The sequence below is a fragment of the Leptinotarsa decemlineata genome, unplaced genomic scaffold (assembly GCF_025532065.1).
Source record: "Leptinotarsa decemlineata unplaced genomic scaffold, Ldec_3_MD MMD2_tig00000090_RagTag_RagTag, whole genome shotgun sequence".
Lineage (NCBI taxonomy): Eukaryota > Metazoa > Arthropoda > Insecta > Coleoptera > Chrysomelidae > Leptinotarsa > Leptinotarsa decemlineata.
The window spans coordinates 6,284,464-6,312,312 of record NW_027412541.1 but is presented as its reverse complement, the minus strand read 5'-3'; the positions used below and the strand labels follow the sequence as shown (position 1 = coordinate 6,312,312).

The 27,849-nt window shown below is 35.7% G+C and overlaps 2 protein-coding genes across 2 annotated transcripts in view; both read right to left on the bottom strand.

Annotated features, from left to right (window-relative positions):
• LOC141481212 (dehydrogenase/reductase SDR family member 4-like) overlaps window positions 1-9,624 on the bottom strand; it is a 63,804-nt gene extending 54,180 nt beyond the window's left edge. The window contains exon 1 of the mRNA XM_074172407.1: window positions 9,128-9,624. Coding sequence (XP_074028508.1) covers window positions 9,128-9,541 — 414 coding nt within the window. The 5' untranslated portion in view covers window positions 9,542-9,624. The remainder of the gene's footprint in view (window positions 1-9,127) is intronic.
• A 5,671-nt stretch (window positions 9,625-15,295) lies between these two features.
• Window positions 15,296-27,849, bottom strand: part of LOC111513839 (dehydrogenase/reductase SDR family member 4) — a 57,864-nt gene continuing 45,310 nt past the window's right edge. Inside the window, 3 exon segments of the mRNA XM_074172403.1 lie at window positions 15,296-15,468; window positions 27,068-27,164; window positions 27,167-27,472. Of these exon segments, the coding sequence (XP_074028504.1) occupies window positions 15,354-15,468; window positions 27,068-27,164; window positions 27,167-27,472 (518 nt within the window). The 3' untranslated portion in view covers window positions 15,296-15,353.

The window sequence follows — 27,849 nt, the reverse complement described above, 5'->3', positions numbered from 1 at the left end:
TCAATTAACCAACTTGCTTTTTTATTATGATCACTTACTTTCAGATAGGTAACAATGTAAATTGCTTAATTTAAGAATTTTCAGCCACAACACAACAAATTTCACAGAGACCACCTCTTCAAATCAAATAGCGACTTAGCAAAAATCCAGCTGTGCCTCTGAAGTCTAAATATTGGATGCATTCGCCCCACTCCGCCCCGGCGGAGTAGGGCGAGAGCTCATTAAAACGAGGTATTCCTGTAAAGAATATTATGTTGGTGTTAGTACAGTAAGCGGAGAAATTTTTCTGTGTGGTAAACTGTCAGTTATCTGTTTTCTTTCGGGGAACATTGGTGGGGCGGAGCGTCTATACGCTTGGAAAATACTTGACTGACTAGCAAAAGACTATATGAGACGACGCGACGTAGACTGATGCATTCGATACCGGTCGAGGAGAATGAACTCGCTTGACTGCTAACGAATTTCGACAAACAGACGGAAATAAAAAGACTACCAGAGAACAAAGCCACCGGGGTAGTTTAATTTTTTTCGCATAATAAATGCAATCATGAAATGCAACACTATCCGTCTTATCTGAAAAAAGCAGAGACAGTGCCTATATACAAAGCGGCAAAAGCCGTACGGATCTAAACGGCTATATGCCCATTCCACTCCTGAACATGGTCGCCAAGATTGTCGATAAAATTCTTCTCAAGAGATTCATTCGCCTTGAAGATAGGATGAAACTTATACCTGTGGAACAATTCAGCTTCAAAACAGGAAGAAACTTAACCTCCCATGCCGTCGCATATGATAAACATTTTAGATTCCTAACTGACTGGCAGGTGTTTTCAGGTGAGTGTGAATGAAGCTAGATCCTGTGAGTACCCGATAGAGGCAATGGTCCCGCAGGGGTCGTGCTTGTCCTCCCCCCCCCCCCATCACCTGTACGCTATAAACGAGTGATTTTCCTAAGTGCGAGAGAACAAATGTGGCCATGTATGCGGATAGTACTGCAATGTATGCCCACAGCAAGGAGTTTTTGCAAAATAAAATCATAAACTTATAGTTATTTTGATGGGGAAAAGTGAAAAATAACAGAAAATATTGACGGAACACCAGACTATTCGACTACTTAGGATAGAATTCTTGAAGTGAAAAATGTTGACCCGTCATTCATATGAATAAAACATATACTCACGTTACACACACGCACTAAAAAGGTTGAAGTCATCATGCCATGGAAGGTCTGGAAAAACCTGTTAGTAAAGGGTAAGGTCTAATCATAATATATGCGAGTGGTGAAAATGAATTTGTGTCTAATGCTTACATTAGATGGAAATCAAATCGTAATGTAGGTGAGTATCATAACGAGATGAATTTTGATGACTATAAGAAATGGGTATCGGAACAGTTGATTCGGAATTTGCCATTAGGAAGCGTTGTGGTGATTGATAATGCACCATAAACAAATCAACAAAACGCTAACGACATCAATCAAAAAAGCCGATATACAACCATTGGAAAAAACATGCTGAAACCTGATAAACAACTATAAGCAAAAATTGAAGTAGTATGAAAAAGATCGCTTCCTTTTGGCAGCAAACCACAGCGTTGTACGATTACCGTCACATTATCCGGATTTGAATCCAATTGAGTTATTTAGGGCTGGACTAAAATATTACGTGGCGAATGAAAATGTTACTTTCAATTTCAACAATGTCATGCACTATTGCGATAATTTTTTTGAACAGTTTTCTTCCGAGCATTGGATATCTCGTTATGAACGAGCAAAGAAATTTGAGGACGAGTTCATGTCAAATGAACTCATGGTAGATTATTGATTTACTTGATAGGGATAGCGACATTGCATCGGAACAGGAATATGGGGATGACGTAACAGAGGATGAAGAAGGTAAACTACCATGAATCGAAACACTTGTATGACGAAAATCATGTATTGACGGTAGGCGAAAAATCATTTTATAATCTTTAGTCAACCAATCTTCTAAAATATTTTATGAATGGTATCTATGTGTACAGTGGTATTTTATTACCAATATTGCAAGCAATACTTTCTAGATCTTCTACCTGCTACATTTAATAATCATTTCTAGTGACTAGTATGCATTAATTTTTCTATCAATTATCAGTTTTAAGTTTATCTATATTCTCTTAATTCATTCATCTCCAATGAGAATGTACATACGCAGATCTATTTGAAAATAGTTTACAATTGAATCAGACTGTTGAAAATACTAATTCGACTTCCGATGATTCGCACATAAGGTTTCCTAAAATGGAAATATATATATATATATATAGTATATATGCAGTTATGCAACTGCATATATACTAATGAAAGATTCAGAGCTACGGCTCACTGGAATGAGTTAGAAAATTGTTTTGTGATAGCAAAAAGAATCTTTTCAGAGCGAAAATAACAAATATTGTAACTAACTTTTTCCAAAAAGCTCATGATAATAAAAATTTTCTTAATTTCCTATTTTAAAAAAACAAAAAAAAATTGAAGAATCATCCAGAATTGATACTTACAAGATCTGATAACAGCAGGGTGACAGTGATTATGAAAAAATCTGATTATATTGAGAAATCTCTTGAGATTATTAATGATAGTGATTCTTATGTTGAACTCAATAGAGATCCTGTTTTAACAATACAACAAAAGGCAAATAAAATCATTACAGATTTGAAAAAATGAAAAATGATATGATATGATTGATAATTCTACATAACCCAAATATTATAGACTTCCTTATGGACTTGACACCCATTATTTCTTCCGTTGATGCTCCAAATAGCAAAATTGCCCAAATGGTCACTAAAATTCTCACTGATGCATATAATTATGAAAATGAATTTTATATTGAGGATTCTTTCGATTTTTCCAATTTTATAAATGAAAAATCATTACCTCCAGGTTATATTCTGATCATCCTAGATGTAATTTCACTGTTCAGCAATTTACCTATGAATCTAGTGGAGAAAAGTATTATCAAAAAATGGAATGATATAAATAAAAAATGTTTAATAACCCAAAAAAATTATTGAAATAATTGAGTTCATCTTCAATCCAAGTTATTTCTCTTTCGAAGGTAAATACTATAAAAAATTCTTGGTACACCAATGGGATTTACTATTTCTCCTATTATAGCTCAATACGTAATGGACGATCTTTTTGAAAACATACTTCCTAAACTTAGTTTTGAAATTTCTTTTTTAAAGAAATACGTTGACGATGTCATTCGTGCAATACCTTATGACAAATCTTATGAAATTCTTGATGTCAATAGATATGATGAAAAATTGCAATTCACTATCAAAATAGAAAATAAAATCAGATCCTTCTCTTGATACAAGAGTTATCCGGAAAACTGTTAATTCCTTGATCACTGATTGGTATGTCAAACCTACTAATTCAGGAAGATATATCAGTTACTGTTCTTTTCATAAAAAATCAATTAAAATCAATTTAATAATGTGTTTGGTAAAAAGAATAGAAAAATTAGTACAACCCTCTCTCAAGCAAAAAAATCTCAGACTTCTTAGAGACATATTGTTCGGAAATTTCTCAATAAAATAATTTGATTACATCGGAATTTGACTCCGATGTAATCAACAGATATTTATTTAATAATAGTTCACCTATCAATTTTTCTTATAAATCTATACCTAATCTTGGAAATTTGTCTTCAAATATCATAAAACTTTTTCATAATGAACAAAATATGCCAAAAATATATTAAAACTATAAAAAATTTGAATACCAAATTGAAAAATAAAACGGATACTACAAAAAAGTCAAATGTGATTTATAACATTCCTTGTAGTAACAATTGTAATTTGGATTATATTGGAACAACATCTAGAATTCTTAAAGATAGAATAACTTCACATAAAAGTGATATAAATCTTAATAAGAAATCATGTGCATTCGATAGAAAGAGGACATAAACCAAATTACTCAAATATCAAAGTTTTACATACAGAAAAAAATATTTCCAAACGCCCTTTCCTTGAAATGGTTGAAATTAATAAGTCTTCTGATTATATGAATAAGAGAACTGACATTGATAATCTCAGCAGTATATACAGTAACTTATTGGAACTACACCAAAAAACATAATGATAATAATGAAAATTGTATCAATCAATTCTCCCTTCAGAGCCAAAGATTATCAAATCATCATGCCCATTGAAAAATGACATTTATGTGAAGGTATGACATTGTCAAACCAAAACATCCATTAATGTTTGACTTTCTTTCGTCGATAAATATTTTCAATTCATTGTTTTTTACTCATTTTTACTGTAACTATGATTTGTAATGTTATTCATTGGCAAAAAAAAACCACAACTCAATAAATTACAGGCCCTGAAGAAGCTTCTAGAAGCGAAAGCTTTGCAAAGTAGAGCAGAGTTTTGGTTTTTTGGACTGAAAGACCCCGTTAATCCAACACTCCAAATATATATATATATATATATATATATATATATATATATATATATATATATAGTATATATGCAGTTATGCAACTGCATATATACTAATGAAAGATTCAGAGCTACGGCTCACTGGAATGAGTTAGAAAATTGTCCAGAAGTTGATTGTGAATATCCAATTTTGTTTCGACATACAGTACCGGTAATAAATTCAAGTATGAATTTCCGCTCTAGAGGTAAAAGTATTTTTCGAAAAATGCTTCATTTTTTGCTAAAACGGAAAACGCAGTTTAAATAATGCCAGAGCAAACATTTACTATTTTCCTGTCCTAACTTTCTTGAGAAAACTGTTACAGATCGCTATAATCTTTGTAAATCGTTACACCGATGTTTTAATTGTCTGAGCAATATGCATGATATTCGAATCTGCAAGTCAAATGTATGTTGTCGGTGGTGTAATATCATTCCTTGTGATATTTGATGGAAAAATGAACTTCATCAACGCCTCAAACCCAAACGTCTACATGTAATTCTAACGTTGGCAACACGTCTGCTGCTCAAGAAGTTACAATAGTGGATTTACGCAACGCAATTCAGTGGTAATATTAGCAACAGCACGGCTTGAATTTTCGAGTAATCTAGGAAATTAAAACAATTTTCGGGCTTTATTAGACCCAGGCAGTCAAAGAACATTCATCACTCAAAAAGCTTTCAACAATTTAGGTTTACCAAAATATCATTTGTCTTTGGCTGTGCAGGGGTTAGGTGAAACTATAACTGTTACTAGTTCAGGTGGGGTAATATTGTGTATCAAACCATATGGAAAAACTTCACCTGCATTTACAACTGATGCTGTTATTTTACCAAAAATATGTGAAAAACTGCTCTCCACAAATATTTCTATTACAAAATGGCCACATATCTCCAATATTGAGTTGGCAGATCCTAACTTCAACTGTCCAGGGCAAATTGATCTCCTTTTAGACGCGGATTTTGTTAGGAAAGAGGGGTGGAAATAGGGAACCGTACGCTTTGGAAACAGTATTTGGTTATGTTGTAATGGGTCAGTTTAACTGTGACGCTTCGCTTTCACTAAATTCATTTTTTTGTAAAACAGATTATGCATCTTTAGAAAACAATATTAATCTGTTCTTGATGTAACCTGTTTATCACTAGAAGATAAGATGGCTGAAGATTTATATAGAATATCAACAACAAAGGATGAGTCTGGGCGCTTCATTGCTTCATTACCTTTTCGAGACTCACCCCCTGCATTTTCTCTTAAGTAGATGTCTTGCATTCAGGAGTTTTCAGCCCTTGTTCATTTATGCGAGAATACTAAGAATACTTAGACCTTAATCACATGGAATTAATTTCGGAAAACAAAGTCATTATATACCGCACCATTGCTAATTAAACTTCAAATTTCAACAACAAAGTTGAGAGTAATGTTCAATGCGTCTGCGCGTGATCCAAATGAATTATCACTCAATGATTATTTATTAACTGGTCCCAAATTACAACGTGATATTGTCACGATTCTTTTAAATTTCCGTATACATAAATATACCCTATGTACAGACGTGCAAAAAATGTACAGGATGATTTTAATCACTTCCGATCATCAAGATTATCAACGCATTATATGGCGGTTCTCGCCATCTGAACCTCTTCAAGATTATAGACTTCGCACCCTTACTTAAGGAATTTCAGCCCTTCCATATCTGTCACTGAAAACGATTCAGCAGTTGGTGGCTGAAGATGGTGCCAATTTTCCACTCGCAACTACTTCTTTGTTGTTCGATTGTTATATTGATGATGACATCGTAACAGGTCATGCGACGTTTGAAGGTGCTTTACGTCTTCAAGAAGAGTTGATAACTCTATTGAAAAAAGGAGGCTTCGATCTACGTAAGTGGTCGAGCAATGAGCCCTCCCTAGTAGCAGATTACAGCCGTTTCTGGGCCTTCCCCACCACTATGAAGTATTAATTGCTTTTTTTGTTGGTTTAGTAAAATTAAGGCGATGTGACCTTGAAGTGTCTGGTGCATGGATCCTTCAGATTTTTTTTCATATGAGATTTTGTGTGTGTGTGTGTGTGTGTGACATAATGACGTAATTACATTTGGTTGGTGTGTGAGAATGCACGGTACAGGGTTTATGTCCTTCAGTTAGGTTCATGAAACATGACCTTAAACATAGAATTCAACTTTGAGATTAGGGAACTAGATTGCATACATGGTAAAGTCAGGGTTTGATATTGTCCTTCATTTGTATTCTGTACCAGTTTGTACAGAATAAACACACGTCTGCATACCACGAAGACCCACCGACTGATGAGCGGTCCTTCTTCACCAGTTTCGATGGTACCCATCGTGACAGAGAGTGTACACCTCTGCACTCCGTGAAGTTTCAACGACCACTGTTTGCTTATATCGCCTTCTGTCAACATATCGAGTTGGAATTGGTGGTGGTGGTGGGGAAGCGCCCGTGGTCGACGCATCGAGTTGGCTTCGACCTTGAACGACCTTGATCTACGTCACACTCTTGACGTACGTCACAAGGTAACAAGGACAAGGCGACTTTGAGCTAGTGTTTTTGCTTTAACCTTGAATGACCTTCATTCACTCTCTATATTTTCACAATCTTTATTGATCAACGTGGCTATTTTAAAGATACTTTCAATTTTGAAATGACCTCTACATACGTCACACGATGTTGACAAGGTGACTTTGAAGAAGTGTTTTGAGTTCGACCTTGAACGTCCTTCACCTACGTTACATCATTGAACTACGTCACAAGATAACGCGGACAAGGCGACTTTGAGGTAGTGTTTTGGGTTTGACCTTGAATGATTTTCATTCACACTTTATATTTTCACGGCAATTTCGAACAACGTTCAAAGTCGCATAACCTTGGAAGTTGACCTTGAGATTTTAGTCTGTCTCGGGTCACATTAACATTGAAATGACCTCTACATTCCTCACATAATGTCGACAAGATGACTTTGAAGAAATCTTTTGAGTTCGACCTTGAACGACCTTCACCTACGTCAGACCCTTGAACTACGTCAGAAGGTGACGTGGTCAATGTGACTTTGAGGTAGTGTTTTGGATTTAACCTTGAATGACCTTCATTCACTTCCCATATTTTCACGACCTTCATTGATTCATGTGGTTATTTTGACCTTGACGTATGTAGACATACGTCACATGATGTCGACAAGGTGACTTTGAAGAAGTGTTTTGAGTTCGACCTTGAATGACCTTCACCTACGACACACCCTTGAACCACGTCACAATGAGAGTAGTGTGGGGCGCTACCACGATCACAACCGAATCATATAAAAGATGAGTTGTGATCGTGAACGTCGTCATTCAGTATATGAAAGCGCATCGAGGTGAATTCCGAAAAAATCGCAGCTGTAGCTTAAATTTCGCTTTTCTTCTCACAGTGTCGTCTTTCATTAGCATATGAAACCGGATTACGGCTAAAAATATACATTTTCATTAAATAGCTTGTCTATTTTCAATTTTATATGAAAAATAGTTATGACAAAAGTTGTATAAAATTAAATTCTCAACAATTTTGATTCCTATACTTTTTTCATAAAATCGATATTTTTCGAGAAAAGGTAGGGATGAAACTTTGTCATTGTATTATCATGTTTATTTTTGACTTCACGAGAAAATTTGTGATGAACAAAGTTGTATAAAATTGAATTTCCTACAATTTCGACCTCATGGCGTCAACATGGCGTCGACTGAGAACCAGCGTATAAAAGTGCTCAGTGTAATTGATGAAAATAACTTAAAAGAATAGTCATTTATATGCTGCAAAACAAAAACAACTACCAAAATAGTGTGTATAAACTGCGGAAATATTTTTCACCAGTCCTGTGCATTAAAAACAAAACTAAAGTGTGTCAAAATTTGTGATACCAGAATAATCTGCTGTGAACAAGCCAGTAGTTCATTTGAAACAACCAAAGAAATTTCTTTCTCAAGAAATATTTAAAGGAGAACGAAAAAAAATATGAATTAATGCAGGAAAATGCTTTGTTGTTAAGAAAGAATAATAAATTACTAGAAGAAATATTACCCTACTAGAAGCAAAACCTAAAGCCAACAAAAAACCTATCAGTGCAGAGAGCAAAACCTCCATTATAAATATGAATAACAAAAAATTGAGTAGTCAGACCGAAAATAATTTAAATACAGTTGTAAACAAAAAGGACGAAATAAACAGAGAATCCGCCATGGTGTCAGATCAGCCTGAAATCGGGGTTCTCTCTCAATTATCTACGTCATCTACACGCTCACAGATTGCAGATAAACAGTTGGAAATTATGAATAATGTAATATACCTCGATGATGACAATAACAGTATTTCCCAGATTCCCAACGATGGTTTTAAAGAAGTCAAATATAAGAGGAATCCTATGGCAAAAAAGACCTTTGGTGAAAATGAAACACATGAAGACTTCGGTGCTCAAAGAAAAGTCTGGATCTATCTATAATGTGTGAACAGACATATTACGGAAGAAAAGATTAATAAATATTTAAAGATCAAAATTGCTTTAAAAACGCTTATATTGTTATAAAAGAGCTATCCATACAAGAAAATCAAAACAAATATTTCATGCGTGGTGTTAATAATGAACTAAAGGATGAAATATACAAACCATCAACCTGGCCGAAATCGGTTGCATACAGTATGTATGCATCAGTATGAAAACCGTCCACAGGATTTTTGATAACATCTCTTTGTCTTCCTCTCTCGACCTATTCTGCCGAGTTCGAACACGTCGTCGACTAAGTTGCAGTAACTCCACTTCGCTGCCAGAGGGTAAGCCGGAAGTTGCCCCATGAACAGTTGGCACAGGCATTGGAGGCGGAGGTACTATGGATCCGGCTTTTGGTAGGTTATGCGGCCCGGTTGTGGTCTCTAAAGATGTCGTGGTGGTAGTTGGCTCAATATTTAATGCAGTAGATGGTATCTGCGACGCCGTCGGTGGCTGTTTTTTCGTCTTTACCGTCTTGGACTTTGAAACGGAGGTATCCAACGTAGAAGGGGCTCGCCACAGGGTCGAGGTCATCGGCGGCTGCCGATAAGAATTCCTTTCATCTCATATTTTCATATATTTCCGTAGCTCCGACTGCTTTGGTTTCACCTTCGGCTCCACCTGAGACGACTTAGCGGCGGACACCCTCTTCTTAGTTGGTTGAGGGGCAGCAAACTCATCATCACAACCGCTCGCAGCCACTCTCTCTTTTTCTTAAAGAATCAATTGTTTTCTTGCCAAAGTTTCGAATTTAATCAAATTCTTCTTCAGGGCTCTGTAACAATGTAGTTTCATAAACATACCTCCCACAAAACTTATACGATAAGTATCGTTTCAATTTTATAAGAAATAATGAGGTTAATTAAATTATTCACCAAAAAGTAGTTTCTCCGTGTTGATATAACTATTTAAAAAAATATTAGACATATTAGATACATTTAAAATGAAATTTTAAAAAATTGCAACAACTTCGACAGAACACCAACACAAAGGGACATGAAACAAACGAAAGAAAAAGAGTGAAAAAGGGGTAAATTATCTAGGTATCCTACTTATCAAATTGAAATATGCGGTATTTTGGTCATCAACATCTCTTCTGGTGTTAACACTATCGCATTTGAAGATATATATTATTTTGCTCAAGAGTCTTTTTGATAAATATAGTTGGACATCTAGAATAGCTGGATGATCAAAATAAAAAATGTGTCATATTCTTTTTCATATTCAATCAGAGCTGTGGGGTTTTTTATATTCAGTTTCTTAGAGTCTCTCATGTGTTCTGAAACTCGTGTTTTATGATACCGTCCAGTTTGACCAACACAGCATTTGTGACAGCTTCCACAGTTCAATTTTTACACTACATTCCATTGCATGTCTTGGGGTGTTTTTGTTTGTTCTGTTTAAAAAATGCTTTCCAACTGTATTATCATTTGAGGAGGCAACGTATCCTTATATTCATTCCGATAATAAAATGAAATATCTGAAAAGATTCACCAATATATTAAAGTTATAAATTACGAACAATTATATCAATATTCCTCAAATAATTTAAAGGTTGCCTAATAATGAATTTCAAATAAAACTATATATTTCTATAATCAATTTGAAAATTAAATTCCGTTCACAAAATATAGAAGAATATTTATTCATCAGAATAGCTTTCGTCGATATTCAGGGTTTTGTTTTTAATTGTGGGTAGTATCCAAAACAACTCACCATCTAGATCGGTTTTTTGCCATTTTGAATACAATCGAAAAGGAAACCGTCCGCTATTTGGAGAAGAACATTCATGGAATTCCGTTGAAATCGGAGAAGTGTCTTCTGATATCCAGGACTTGATACTCCATGATGAGTAATTGCAGAGTTGCATTTTTGTTAGGAATAAAAAATCTCATTCGACTAAGAACATTACAGGAGACCGCCTCCGCCATATTTCACACACGTCAACCACGACCACTGACGGTCGTGATTAACGTGTGTGTGTGACGTTACAACCAATAATACACTTTCCCCAAGCTGGCGTCCTACGCCATCCAAAAAAAATCAACTTCAAACATCCCCAATTCACCCCACAGTGATCCTTCGACACACCCCCGCATCATCCGACACAAAAAATAATGCAGCCCATGCAACATCCATGCAACACACACACACACACACAAACACTATCGGTATCATTGCACCAACTACAACTGAAACTTTTTTCCAACGCATCCGGTTTCTTGGCCAAGAATCCATATGTGGATTCTCTAAGGCCGCTTCAGATGACCTTGAAGTGACCTGGGAACCACATAGCTCTACTACTCACATCAACTACTTTAGTGAAAATAATCGGAATCGCTCTGGTATTTTAATACTTTTTTGTTAATAATGTCCTATACCTATCTCTATCTGTTTTCGAGATAAAAAATAATTGTGTTAAATATGGTCCAAAACACAGCTTTAATTGAAATTAAGTTCATCAGTATTCTCAATTCATGAAAAGTTGATATTTTGATGATAGTTTGGACAAACTCGAAATATTCAAATAACACCAAGAAATCGACTCCATATCATACAGGGCGTATTAAAATTACTATTATTTCCATTGTGCATAAAAGTAGTCAAAAGTTCATTTTTTCAAATGAAACCCCCTGTATATAAATCGGTAAATTGAAATATGGTGAAAAATGCTTCAAGATGATATACATGTCCCTATACCTAAATCGTCAAGTTTTCTCAATAAAGTCGCTTCTTCTAGAAACAATAATTTTTTTTAGAATTTGGATTTAGGTAGCAGTGGAATTATCAAGCTTATAGCAGTTCGGTTACTTTTATAAGTAATTTACAAAGAGTTATCGACGGTGTTTCGAATCATCTTCCAAAATGAATGCAAATATCGATTATTCAAACGAAGTTCTTATGAAGTTATTTATTATACACATGAACAAAGAACGAGAGGAAGTTTGTAGGGTTACAAAATAATTTCCTTAACTATGGCTCAAAGTTTCCAGGGAACAACTGTACCAAAAATCAGTCATTTCTTCTAGGTAAAAAGTAAGATTTTGTGGGCTAAAACATGTGAAAGTACAGACAATAACAGAATAGGATGATTCAAAATAACAAAATTATAAACAAAATATCACATTTTCACAATAAATGCTGAAAATGTTGTCCATTACATTCTAAACACTTTAAAATGTTTTTTGTACGCGACTTGTGGTTGCTTTTTCAATTTCCTGGGGATCCAGATCTTCAATACTCCGCACTATTCGCCGTCGCAATTCTTCTTTGGTAGGCACTGGAGTACTGTATAACCTTTCTTTTAAAACACCCCATAAAAAGTCAAGTGGCGTGAGATCGGGTGATCTCGGTGGCTATCCCACGGCCCTAAACGCCTAAATCAACGATCGTCGAAGAGTTCGTCAAGTTTCCTGGAAACTTCCTGGGTGGAATGAGCTGGCGCTCCGTCCAGTTGAAACCACGAATTCCTATACTCCTCTATTGGAGATATCTCTCTGCATTCAGTGTGTCTTCATAAATAAAATAATTTTATTGTTCTTCAGAATACAGAAAACATTCAGGTCAAATTTTACTTGAAAATCCATTTCTTTTGTAACATGAGGATTATGATCAGCCCAAAAATGTTTATTCCTTCTATTGAAAATACCATCCCTCGTAAATTTTGATTCGTCGCTCTAAATTATTTTTGACAAAAATTCCCGATCTTCCTGTATATGAATCAAAAGGGATTCACAAAAATGCATTCTACGTTCGAAGTCTCCTACTTTTAGAGCTTGAACTTTGGTAAATTTATACGGATGCATTCCGTGATTTTTCAAAATTCGTTGTACTGAAGCATGTGATACACTTAAATCTTTTTCTGCACTGCCAATGGAAGCTTCTGGATATGCATAAAAATATGCCAAAACGTTAACGGTATTGTCCTCCTTTGAAGTAACAGGTTTTTGTAATGTTGAAGGCGTTTTAACATGGAGCCACAGTTAAGGAAATTATTTTGTGATCTTACAAACTTCCTCTCGTTCATTGGTGTTAATTCAGGATGCATTTGGTTGAATTTTCTACAAGTTCTGGCAATGATTTGATCACACTGTCCGTGTATAATAAATAATTTCATAACAACTTCGTTTCAATAATCAATATTTGCATTCATTTTTGGCGATTTTTTGAAACACTGTCAATAACCTTTTATCAATTACTTATAAAACTCACCAAACTAACATAAGCTTGATATTTCCACGGCTACCTAGAAATCAAATTCTTTAAAAATTATTTTTTGTACAACTGTTATTGAAAATCTCTTTGATAGAAACATTTCAATCAGAACACCTACCAAAAAATCATTTAGAGAAATTCACACATTCAGTTCGTGCTTTTGGTAATATTAAATCCCTGTGAAGTTACAGACGATGACGAAGTAGTATTCAGTCCAACTGTAGAAAGTCCTTCATGACTAACCAATAATCCTCCTTAAAATAACGTGAGTTGGGGTATGTACTTGTAACATATGCCTTGTAATCAAAAGATCGTGAGTTCAAATCCCATGGACCCTATATTGTTTTTATTATCAACAGTAACGTTATACAAAAAAATTTATATGATACATTTGTTAAAAGTGATTTTATTTTGCTCGTGAGATTGCTCCACTTGCTGACGCTCGTTTTGTAATAATCTCACAAAATAAAATGCCACTTTCAACACTTGTAGGTAAAACGTGAATAACTATTTTTCCACAAAAACGGCTTTATTAAGAAAACTTGACGATTTAGGTATAGGGACATGTATATTATCTTGAAGCATTTTTCACCATCTTTCAATTTATCGAGTAATATACAGGGCGTTTCATTTGAAAAAATGAACTTTCGACTACTTTTATGCACGATGGAAATAATAGTAATTTTAGCACGCCCTGTATGATATGGAGTCGATTTCTTGGTGTTATTTGAATATTTTGAGTTTGTCCAAAGTATCATCAAAATATCAACTTTTCATGAATTGAGAGTACTGATGAACTTAATTTCAATTAAGGCTATGTTTTAGACCATATTTAGCACAATTTATTTTTTATCTCGAAAACAGATAGAGATAGGTATAGGACATTATTAACAAAAAAGTATTAAAATACTAGAGCGATTCCAAAAATGTATTAATATACGGGGTGTTCCATTTAAAAAAATATAATTGCTAGGACTTTTTGATAGAAGTGGCAACGCCGCAATGCTGAAAATATTTTAGATCGATAGAACAGGTAAGGAAATGTGAGAGGTGAAATTTTCAGAAAAATCATGCTTTGAGTTTTCCAGAAATGCCTAACCTACCATCGACCGTGAGTCACGCTGTATATACGAGGCCCAGAAAAATGTTCAGAATTCCATTGTTCGGCGGTACGTCGCCTAAATCAAATACATTGTTATTTCATAGCAAATTCCTTTTCAAAAGATGTTTTGTAACACACCCTTTCTCATTCGAAAACATAAGGGTGAATGCCGTATTCCAAAGAGTTGATGTAATGGAATTATTATGTAATTATGTCCATTTGAAAACACACGTATGAGGATTTAGGTTTTTTATTTTGATTATCCACCCTGTATAAGTATTTGCTTTCATACACTCGCTTGCTACTTAGGTTTAAATTACTTTTATAATATCGCGGAAATGCATTATTTGTAATATATTTTTTGTGATAACCCCACCATTGAAGAAAAGGAGCTATTTTTTCAATATCAACAGCATTGGCTAATATGGTCATTAGCTTGTGTTCTGGTTAGGTTTTAATAACTACTCGAGCCATCGGTGGTAGTAGGCTGGGCCAGGGATGCTACATTCGATTCCTTCTATCCTAAACAGGGACAATCTTGACTAAGGAGTGGCGGTTACGATAGAGGGAACTTGCCTGTTTGTTCTGAAACTTTCACTGCATGCCTGGTACCATATTCCAAAAGAAAGAAGTTGTATCCATGATGCAGTGTTAGACAGTACTATTTTGATGCGTCATAGATTTTATTAGTGGTCCTTTCATGCATACAGTGATTGAACTCTTTCATCGTTAGAAGGACAATCTCGAACAATAATTAGAGGTAATGACGACTTTCTTATGTCATCTAAAGGAACAGAAAACTCGAACCATGATGATATATGTCGAGGCTTGGCTTTTCAACGAACCACTGTTGGAATATTCGTTTGACTTGTTCGACATTGTTTGAAATTGTTTGATTAGAATATAACATACGAATATGAAATCGTTTCAATACTAGACAAAAATCTGATAGCTTCGAAAGAAGAACACAGTTTTTATACGATTCAACCCAGTTACTATTAATTCATGTACATTTTTCAAATATATACATTATAATCTTGACAGGGCTCCTCCACCAACGATGATTGTTTCTCCGGTAATGTATGATGCGTCATCTGAAGCTAGAAATGCAACAGTACCAGCAACATCTCTTGGATGCCCAGGTCTAAAAAAAAAACTAAAATCAGAAAATGAATTCAAAATGATTTAACAACAAACGTACTAAATAAAGGATGACTGCACTAATTACTTTGTGACAATATTTTAATGTAAATAAGACATATCATACTTTGGATCATCAGATAACTATGATTCATGCAAGCCCATTACTCTAAATTCTTCGAAGTATATAAAGCTAACGAAATTTATTGTCCACTATATGTATAGTGTATATATTTGATATTATTTTTTCAAATCATCTAAAAGAACAATTCGTTCAGGCCAGTCTCAACACCCTACACAGTAGGTTAATGGACTGACACCTATCAGAAAACAAATACTCCCCTGGCTAATACCAACCACCTGTTGGATTATATCCGACAGGTGTCAGTGCAGGATTCAGAAGTTACTCCTGGATATGCTGTTGGCTTTACAACTGCCGCAATAGATTTTCAATTATTGGTACACACTTGCAGACCGGTTTCGGGCTGTTTGGCCACTCGTCAGTGCAAGGTAGTGTAAATTATCAACATAAAGTCGATGATTTCCGATAATTGAAAATCGAATTCCGTCAGAGTATCATTCCTCGAACTAAGCTGAAGACTACAACAAACAACAGGTTTGTCGTCGCCCCATCTGCCTGTGAACGAGGTAACCAACTGCATATCCGAAATTTGCCCAATTCCTCCTTATACGAGGAATTGGGCAAAGGAGTTCGATTTTCAATTATCGGAATCATCGACTTTATGTTGATAATATAGACTACCTTGCACTGACGAGTGGCCAAACAGTCCGAAACCGATCTGCAAGTGTGTTCCAATAATTGAAAATCTATTGCGGCAGTTGTATCGCCAACAGCATATGCAGGAATAACTTCAGTGAAGAATCCTGCACTGACACCTGTCGGATATAATCCAACGCCCTTCGTGGTATTAGCCAGGGGAGTAGTTGTTTTCTGATAGGTGTCAGTCCATTAACCTACTGTGTAGGGTGTTGAGACTGGCCTGAATGAATTGTTCTTTTAGATGATTTGGTTTATAGCCAGTCTTCAAGTATACCCACTGACTATACGTGAACGATTATTTTTTAATTAATTTTTTCACAAAATTCATCTTGCTAGATTTCCGGGAACACTTACACATAATGAACATCATAGAATATTCAAATTGTTAAAGTTGATTATCTAAGTATCAGTTCTCTCGACGGTCAATATTATACAAAAGGATTATGATATTTATACATTATTTTAATAACATGATCGGATGCAGTATTCACTCTTCACTGCATCGTTATGAAATATTAGAGATACTGTGAGATGATCTGATTGGGAAAGATTATATTTCTGTTATATTTATACATGTTTGAATATAAAATCAGCCAACCTCTACATGCGCTCACATTCATAGTCAGAATGAAGTTTCAAGCATGTTCTTCAAGGCCTTCTCATGTATTTCTTGCCCGTTTGAAGAGTTGGGTACACGTTATAAATCATTTCGTCTGAATCATCATATGCAAAGACTCGGACTGTCGGAAGACAGTGTGTGTCGCCTCTGGAAAATGATGAAACAGCAGAGCAACAAACAACAGCAGAGTTTGGTAGAACTACACTTATACCATCTGACCTGAAAGATCACCCATGATATGAACTAATCGGCTTCGTCAAATAGCTGGGTTTATTTGGTCGAGTTTGAATATGTGTGAGCCACGATAAACCCTTGCGGGTTGCGGTGTAGGGTCGAATAGGCCCACTCACTTTTGACCTAACACTTACAGTAGTGACGGTGTGATGTCATGATAAGTTATTCGACAGTGTGCAGTGGTGAATTATAGCCGACAGCCAGTGGTGTAATATTGCCTTCTCAACTTAATTCATTCTATGTAACTCGTCTGCTCTACTCAAAATTTTGTTCCTAATTGGAAAGTAGTTCCAAGACACTCCAAGTTATTGAAGAACGATTTTGCTGTACCATCATTTATTTTTTGACCTTGTCAGGTCAAAGTGGTCATACGTCCAAGTGTATTTACTACGATTCTCTCAGATGATACTGAACCATTCTTTCCGATTCCGGTAGTGGTTTTTTTTCGAAGCCCAAAGGTTGCATCGTTTACACCATTTCTTCGCGTCACGGCGTTAATGACGACCCCTCATAGAACCTCTCTTGAATTAGTGCACTATCTTTGTTTCTTTAGGCTTTCCCAATTGCGATAGAGTAGATCATGGTCTAGGATTAGAAACTCCCACTAAGCTTTGAAAATTGCAGCCTTCAACTTCAAATCATTGTCTTTATTTCAGATTTTTTAATCTCATCCTTTCGAATATGATCTTACGTTGTGAGATGTACCAGATCTTTGCAATGTGATTCTTTTTGAGTGGTACCTAACTTCCATGTTTTTGAAGACTTTGGGGCATTTCTTGCACTGCCATTTGGATTATGATCTCTCACTCTAACTACCTTGCAACCTAACACTCATGCATTTTGTAGTTTATTCCATCTAAAGAACACACTGATCGATAGGTACCCGTGGAAGTGTTCGAATAATGTAATTTTGCCTAAAAATTTCTTTCTGGTAACGTGATAATTTTGTTCAGCATGCCCATGATATAACCTTTTGTTCACTATTAATTTTTCTGGGCTATGACGTATCAAATTTCGTAATAGTTTGCCTGGCAATTAAAAATGGATTCTCGTGAAGAGGTCACAGTGAGTGCTCTTGTTAGTCTGTTTCAATTCACTGAATGGCTGCTGGTATTCTAGAATGATAATAATAACGTGCCCCATTATATGAATGGTCTTAAACTTTGTGCTCTCTGGAGAGAAGGATCTCCATCAGTCCTTGAGGGTGTGGAAGAGTACACGCATGCTATCGGTATGAAATTCGGAATAGACAAATGTGCAATGGTCCATCTCAAAAGAGGACGATGCGCGGACTACGGAGAGGACGTGCAGCTCGTAGATGGAAACATCCTACACCATTTGGATGCCGGAAAGACGTACACTTACCTCGGGGTGGAACAAAATCAGTCACAAGAGGTAACAGCAGTGAAGAACTCTTCTGATGGTCCTCAGAGGATTATCGAAAACGATAAAGAGGATTGGGTCCAAGTACAACATCAGGACCTGCTTGAGATCTGAGAACACTATCCGTAGTAGCCTTACAAAAACCAGGCCACCAAACGCGGACTGCGATTCCAAGCATTGCATTTACCGGGTACCCTGCGAGTGCGGAGAATCATATATCGGTGAAACTAAGAGGCCATTGAAAGTTCGAATTGCTGAGCACAAGAAACACACACAGCGAGGAGAAACCAGCAAATCCGGAATAGCAGAGCATGTTCGGACTCATCAACATAACATCAAGTGGGCTCAAACTGAAATCATCCACAAAGAGGAATACTGGTTTAGGAGAAAATTCAAAGAAGCCGCGTATATTTTGTCCAACAATGCATTTAGTCAAGCTAGCATAAAGATACGTAATATATGGAAACCTCTAATCAATGGGAAAACGACCATTTCCCGCCAAACGGTCATCTCCCGCTAAAAACCAATGAAGCGGAAAAAGTGAAGAGAGGATAGGTGAAAGCACTCGAGCGACCTATAAATAGTCAGATCTCGGAGGAATAAGTCCAGTTATCACCCGAAGATAATTGTGGATACTAACAATCGAAACGTCGTGACATAACTTGGTTTGAAATCTTTCAATTTTTATTTTTCATTTTTTGTTAATGATAATTTTTAATTTTAATTTTTCAGCTTTTATTAATATTTCAATTTCTGTTTGTTTGGTTGTTGCTTGTATGTTATTTCTTTATAATTTCAGTTTTTTGTTTATTAAAATTGTTATTTTCGGTTAATCTTATTAATTTTTACTCAATGTATGATTCAAATGAACCTGTAGTAGCTCTAATGTCTAATAGTCCTATCGGGTCGGCAGCATTTGTTTGTGAAAATAATGGCAAAAAGGACTATAAACTTCAAGAAGCCATATATGTGGTTTATATCGGGTTGGTGGATTCTGAAATAACAAATTTGATCTTCTTTTTCTCTTCTTTTTCTAACAGTAGCACCGGAAATAAGTATATTATGTTGATCAAAGATCAATTATCGAAATAACATGAATTTATACGAATATCATATCAGTAGACAGACACCCAGGCAGAAACTTGATTGTTTTACAGAAAATGAAAATCTTCGGAATGAAAAAACTTGAACGACGAATTAAGAACATCAGTTGGTAGATGGTAAGGTCTCAGAAAGTCAAACAACTCATCGAATATTCTTCGATTTCAATTGATGACAAGCACCATTTTCGTCCTACCACCTAAACTTTACGTCCTTCCTGAGATTCACAAGCCGAACTTTCCACTTCGACCATTTGTTAACGCTATTGGTCCACTTTCTTATCATCTTGCGAAATACCTAACGAACCTGCTGCAGTCATACGTAGGAAATAAAAATTACATCAGAAACTCACCTCACTTCATCCGAGAAAATAAGTACTTTTATTCTGCAGTCAAATGATATTCTGGTTAGTTTCGATTTCGTTTCTCCCTTCATCATGGTACAAGTGAAGGAGACTAAGGAGCAGATGAAACAAGTTTTCATAGGAGACATCCGAGCTCTTTTCAACCATGTTCTCATCACTACATATTTCCAATAGAATAACTTTATTTATGAATTTCTACATAAAAGTTCTCGAGAAGAAAGTGTTCAGCATCGCTCCATCAAAACGGTTTCGTCATGTTGATGACACTTTCGTTATTTGGAGCCACGAGGAACAAGCATAAAAGCTACGCCACATAATTTTCATTTATCCTCGCATCCAGTTTACCATGAGAAAAAGAAAGCAAAGGAAAGATACCATTTTAAGATGTTCTTTTCTACGGATCAACTGATGCAAAACTAGGTCTTACAGTTTATCGCTAACCTACTCATACTGATCGTTATCTCAACAAGAACACATACCACCATTCAGGGCAATAGCCTGCTATAATGAAAACACTTGTTGATTGTGCCACTAGAATTTGACAACCACACTTGAAGATCTTCGTCACCTACACCAAGCTTTACAGGTCAATGGCTTCATAGCCCCCAAGAAATCAAACGTGCTCTACATCTTAGGAGAAGAAATATTCCAATTTCGTCTACAATATAGCCGCCAGTGGTAGGTACATTCTTTTTGCCACATTGTGAAACTGTTTAAACGTCAAAACATTAAGAACATTCATAAGACGACTAATCAACTACGCAACATGATCAGATCGGCCAACGACAAGAGAGAACCTCTGACTTCCGCCGGTGTTTACATGATTCCCTGTTCGTGTGGCTGAGTTAACAAGGGAACTACCAAACGCAGCATCAACACCAGGATACAAAAACACAAGCAGAGCTGCCGCCTCATGCAACCGGAAAAATCCACAACATGTCCTAGTAGAAACAGACAACGTAGTGAAATACGAAGAAAGTGATGTTATGTGTAATTCAATGCATTACCGCGCACAATTTCGTAGGGAATCCACTGAGATCTATAAGCATCCTAACAATTTCAACAGAAAAGAAGAAGGTATACGGGATAAAAAAATGTGGTATCCAGTAATCGAGAAGGCCAGAAATGGACTAGAATACAACTCTGTTCGACATCCTACCAGTAGCATACCTGCCAACAACGTGGACCAATCAGAACAACCTAGTCACAGTGCGGACCAACGAGAATGCAGATAATTAGAATTTGTATGAATTTCCTGCCATCGCTCCCACCGTCAGCCACAGAACCATTTATATCATCACCCCCACCGCTCTATGGAATTATGAATACAAGTGAATATGTAGCTCACCAGTCAGTCATTGCTGAGAATTCAAGATATAACTTTCGTCCTCGCAGTCATTCTAATGACTGACGCAGTATCACACGAAACGTTTGGTACTTAAGGTTCCATTCGACCACATTTTCCGAGTACTACCGCACGGATTTTGTTCTCTTTAAACTTCTTAGTTATCTGTTGTTCATACTTCAACCTCAAGAAATAGAAGATAAAATCTACTCAGAGTTTCTGAAAAACTGCGACAAATAGTATAAGAAAATTATTTATTCACAATGACTTCAAATGACCAGCAGCCAAATGAAAGTTTGATAGGAGCAGGTTTAATGCAGAAAATTGATCAAGATTCATTAGATTTGATTACGTATACTTTTCTCTTTGTTCTAAAATATAAAGAATTTCAGTTGTTTGAAAACATATGAAGTTAATAAGCATACAAGGATGTTCGAAAATAAAAATATGGATGTGAACATTTTATTTAATTTTATTCAGAATAGACCTTTCGATACACAATAGTTTGTATAGAGCTGCAAATTGATATAGGTCTTGAATGATTTGAAAGAGTTATATTTTTAGGAGTGATTAATTTTTTGGGAAAGAAAGTTTTTGGCTTTCTACTAGTCCATCTGATACAAAAAAATGGATGAGAGAATCTTCCAAAGAAAGGAAGGATTAATCAATTTGAAAAAAAGTAACTCTATACATGGATGTGTAGATCATGCAAAGAAGTAACTTTCAGACACAAACTGAAAGAAAGTCCTCCTGAAACAGCTACTTTCATATAAACATTGAATTACACGAAAGAAAAAATTATTTCGAAACAAATACTTCTATATGAACACTGAATTATACAGAAGATACTTTTCTCTATTCAGTTTGTATATCGAACATTCGTGGAGGAATAAGAATCAGATATCATTCACATGAGTTCTACTTTGAATGAATGGTAATAAATTGTACTCACATGGAACACTGTCACCCTAACTGGTATACACGTGTTTCGCCTTAAGACACTTGCCCTAAGGCTTATAGAGTTACTTATTTTCAAATTGATTAATCCTTCCTTTCTTTGGAAGATTCTCTCATCCATTTTTTTGTATCAGATGGAGTAGTAGAAAGCCAAAAACTTTCTTTCCCAAAAAAAGGTCTTGAATATACTGTTATAAATAAAATCAGAAATCCCCAATGATAGAGGTCAAAGGCCAAAAATTACGGTTTTTAGCATTTTTGTCGTTAACGGTAGGTAAGTGTTATCGTAAAAATATGTGAGATGAAAATTGTAGATTATGCCATTATTTATAAAAGATGTGCATATACATCTTTTGTACGAATCGATTCCTGAGATATTGTCAATATGTTACGGGCAACGCGATTAACTGGGCATTATTATTAAGGACCGGGCATTATTAATAAGGACCGGAAATTATTAATAATGCCCAAGAGGGATGGGCCAAGTCATTAATTTATCACTTCGACCGGCCATTATCAATAATACCCGATGGCCCGTGGTCCATGTAACAAGTCAGTATTTGAGATAGCTCGAATTTATCACTTGGACCGGGCAGTATAAATAATTCTCTACTTGTAGCCGGGCAATGTGATAAATTGGACCGCGGCCGTGCCTTACAACATGCGAGGGGCACGTACGTGCGGGGGGAGAGCCGCGCGGGCATGCAGCGACGTATTAGTTCGCAGTAATACTTCGGAACGAGAACACGTGAGTACATTGAGTACGTTTATATCGCAAAATGGCGGCATCCATGGATATGATGGATTCGAAAAGACGTTTTAACGAAGAAATTCATAAATTAAAATTAACGAAGGGGAAAAACACGCAGTTATTTTCTCGCGATGAGTATTATTTATTTTTAACCAAAGTGTAAGTGACAAAAGACAAGATCGCAGGCAAAACTCCGGAGGAATATCAGCGATTATCGAGGTATGACCTAGTGAAGATCAAAACAGTTCAAAAATTACCAGTGAAAAATGACAGAGAACCAATTCAATATTACTGTTATTTGGAAGGTTTGATATTATTCACGAAACTCACATTTCTGTCGGGCGTGGAGGTGGAAATAGAATGATGAAAGGGCTCGAACCGAAGTACACGTTGAAGTGCAATTCTATGTCAATTGTCAGTTCTGTTGTTCTATGACACGATTCAAAATGTATGTCGTTGTTAAGATTTAGTGAAAAATGTAATATGGTAGAAGAATTTTACTTGAATAAATATCTACAAAATATAAAGTAATCATTATTACAAGAAGGAATGCATTCAACAGTACAAAAATATTACTAAAGAGTTTGACGTTGTATTTTGCTTTGTGTTGTACATGTCAAAAAAAATTAAGTGTTCCAAAAAAGGGCTAGTGGTTAAGTCTATAAAAAATAGTGAATTTCACTCACGATACCAAGTCGACTTAATCGACATGCAAACGCAAGCCAATGATTTTAAGTTCATCAAGGTGTATCAAGACTACCTCACCAAGTTTAAGATTCTTAGACCATTAAAAGAAAACGAGCCGAAGAAGTCGCATATCATTTGCTGGATATCTTCAGAATATTTGGAGCTCCATGCATTTTGCACAGTGATAATGGCAGGGATTTCGTAAATAAAGTTATTGTCGAACAATGCCAAATGTGAGAAGAACCCAAAATTGTACGTGGCAAACCCCGTCATAGCCAATCTCAAGGTTCAGTAGAAAGAACAAATCAGGGTATAGAAAAGATGGTATTTACATGGTTGGAGACAAATGAAACCACAAAATGGTCGGAAGGGTTAAGATTCGTACAGTTCATGAAAAATAGGGCTTAGCACTCCGGCATCGATCGCAGTCTTTACGAAGCTATGTTTGGCTGCAAACTCAAAGTAGGTTTAAAATCAGTCTTGCCACCATTTGATGGGTTAACGGAAATAGTAAGTGAAGATGACCTTGAGGCAATGTTAAAAGATGGTGTTTCCGGTGAAGGTCAAAACGTAATTGTGGACAGAGCGAATGATGCCGTAAACGAAGACAGCGATAACACAGATGAAAATTCAGCCGCTGCTACTGGTTCTATTTCTGTTACGATTAAACCTGAACCTCGTTCCACACTGGAACAACAATCTGACGATATTCAACCAAAAAATCAGCAACCTACTGTGGACATAATAAATCTTCGATCAGACGATCGACAGCCTTCTGAACTGGAACAACATTCTGCCGATGTCTACCAGAAAATCAGCAACCCACTGTGAGTGTGGACATGATATATAAAAACCCGCGAGCAGCCGATCAACAACCTTCTGCTAATATGAGCAGTGAAAAGGAAAATTCTGATAATGAAAAGGCTGCATCTTTACTCAACGCAAAATCAAACAGAATTCGGAAGGCTCGTAACGCAGCTAAAGAATCACTTTATGAGCAAGCCGAAAAAATTTCCTATTCTAGAAATAGGCCAAAGCGTTCGAGTAAGGATACCAGATTTAGATCGAGCCAAGACGGATAGTCGATGATCTATTATTATATCTGTCAAAAAAGAAAAACTTTACAAACTTGGAACCAAACACGGTTTTTGAACCAACTGTACTCCAGAAATGAGTTTACGGTGTAAAGAAAAGTTCATTTCGATCGACGATGTTCCAAAAGTTGATATTACTCTTTGCATTCTTTGCAAATCCAAATATCACAAAAGCTCATCTTGCAAGAATAAAAAATCCTAAACTTAATAACTTTCTTGCACAGTCCTTAATTGTTAGATATTTCTGTTGATTTTTCTCAGTTCACTAATTTTTAAACTATTGTTCTTCAGTAATATTTTTATCAAAATAAAAGTAGATAACGACTGATGTTATTACATTTTTAACTATTTATTTTTTCAGTGTCATTTCTTTTCGAGTTCGAAAGCCGTAGATTTTTGTAATGTCTTCCTGACGTTTCGCTGGCGCGAAGCTAACCTGAGGCTAAAGACAAAAGAGACCCAAAAGAGACCCTATCGCATACCCTGCACTTGTGGAAAGGTATATATCAGTACCACCAAACGATCCATGTGAACAAGACTAAAAGAGCATAAAAGGAATTGCAGACTAGGCCAAATGGACAAGTCAGCTGTGGCAGAACACGCACTTAGTGCCCCCAACCAGGGATACCATAGCCGACTGGTACGGGATGCAATAGAGATCGACAAACACACGGAGAAAATTTTGTAAGATTTTTTTCATTTAATAAACAAAAACACTACAGTTCATCTATTTTATTACTTTGCCCAAGATAGGGTGGGCATTATTCATAATGGCTGGAAAAAGTGATTAATCATGCTGTTTTAATCACATTGCCCAATTGAGTCGGGCATTATGAATACAGATCGTATACATATTTTTTAGTGATATTCTTGGTAGGTAGGTATACTTCATGATCTATTGTGATTTATTTTCATCCAACAATTATGTTTTATTTGGAAATATTACTATTGACATTGATAAGCAAAATTTGAATTTGATTCAAAAGGTTACCTACTACTCTGTGATATCTATTTATTTCCTCTCTGTTAAATATGTTACAATTATTCCAAACAGAAACACCCATTAGTTATTTTGTCATCGATATCATAAGAGTCCCTATTTATTTTATCTGACTCAATTTTAGAGTAATAATGACTGTCAATGAATACACATTGGGAAAGAAATATTCCAACTTTCTTACAGTCACAACTGCAAATGCAAAAATACTTTTCAAGAGTTTTTTCTGTAGAAGACTGATTTGGCTCGAAAATATTATCAATTCATTTTCAATTTCTCTGCGTCAAGTTGATTAACCTGCCATACTTGATAGTGCGATATAAGTGTTGATGAGCAAAAGCAGATGTTGGCAGTAGATACTCGTAGTTGTACTCTTTTATTGTTCCGTGTTTCTAACAAAATCCAAATTCTGTACAATCTAGTACTTCGTATTTAGCCACAAGAAACTAAATTTCGTTTGTAATGAAGACTTGTGGAGAAGAAATGTTTATCAAACAATCTGAATACTGTTACCCAATTCGTCGGAACTGTTAAGTTTTTCACTTTCATACTGGAATGACTCGGTAATACACATGGATCAAAATAATACATGATGTACGGTACCTTCTCATCATGAAATTCATTGGTGTTACTTATGATCAAAGAGGTAATAGGTACTTTGTCAGCGCGTTTTGAAATATTAGTGTTTTAATAGCAATTCTAACTTCACGATTCGCGTAGAAGTGCATATTAGTATTTTCGATATTCGAAATGGTAATATCTTTGGATTTGAAAGGCGGTCCGTATAAAAAAAAATAACACAAATGATCTATAACTGTCATTTCATATATTTCACGAAAACATTCACTAACACCCGAAAAAAAATCTTCGACCTTCAATACATTTTTAGCACACGCAAGGGATTGGTGACGACTTTTTATATCTCTCTCAAAAGAGTTTTTTGAGAGCTGTAGATACCTATTTTTACTTCTGTGAGAATTATTGTCAGCTTTACACTTTGACTCATTTATATTGCCTGCACTATTGACATTTGAATCATATGACTTTACCAAGATGCATAGAAATAGCATGCTGTAATCACTCAACCCGCTCTTCGCCAATGTAAAATATTTTGAAGAAAACACTATCTACGGCACTCCTGATTCCTCATAAAATGAACGGATCTAACGTACATTGGCATTCCATTCGAAGAGGCGCTTAGCGTTTAAACACCAGGGTTTCTATGCATCTTTGAATTTTCTAATGCGAAGGTGTCGATTGAAATGTCATTTGAATCTTTTTTCACTTTACCTTCCAAGAGGAATCAGCTTCGTGTATTTGAGTAAGAATTGAAATTCTGGGTCTTCCTTTATAGTCTTTACAAATCGGGTATCGATCAACCCGGGGCTACACAGTTAACTGTTATGTTAAATTCTGCCAGATGAAGTGAACCATATTTCGTCAACCCCAATAGTGCTACTTTGCTCACTCCATAAGCACCCAATTTAGCAAATTGGTGAAATGCTGCTTGACTTGATATGTAGATTATCCGGCCAGCATTGCTCTGCTTCAATAATGGTATTGCCTCCTTCGAGAGAAGAAACGATGTCTTGACGTTTACGTCGAATATTTTATCCCATGCTTCGTCTACACAATCAAACACTTTTGTAAGAGGAGCAGGATTGACTCCTACATTTTGAACCAGTATGTCGAGACCTACAACAGTACGAATTGAAATTATAGTGTTTCCATGCAGGGATTATTAGAGAGTTATTTGAGAAGAATATTCGAGTATATATATATATATATATATATATATATATATATATATATATATATATATATATTAATATTAACATATGTCACAAAAAGGATTTGAAGCTTTATAACTTATAATTATTATATGCGAGCCGTTTCGATAGCTGGCTGTGCTATCAACTTCATTACAAAATAAATATCTAAAGTGTGACATAAACGATCACGAAAATTTGCTATACGACGAACAGAAACGACTTTACCATAAGGTGATTTGGCAACAACAACAAGACCGGACTTGGCTTTTGCAACGACTTTCATGAGTCAAATCAATCACT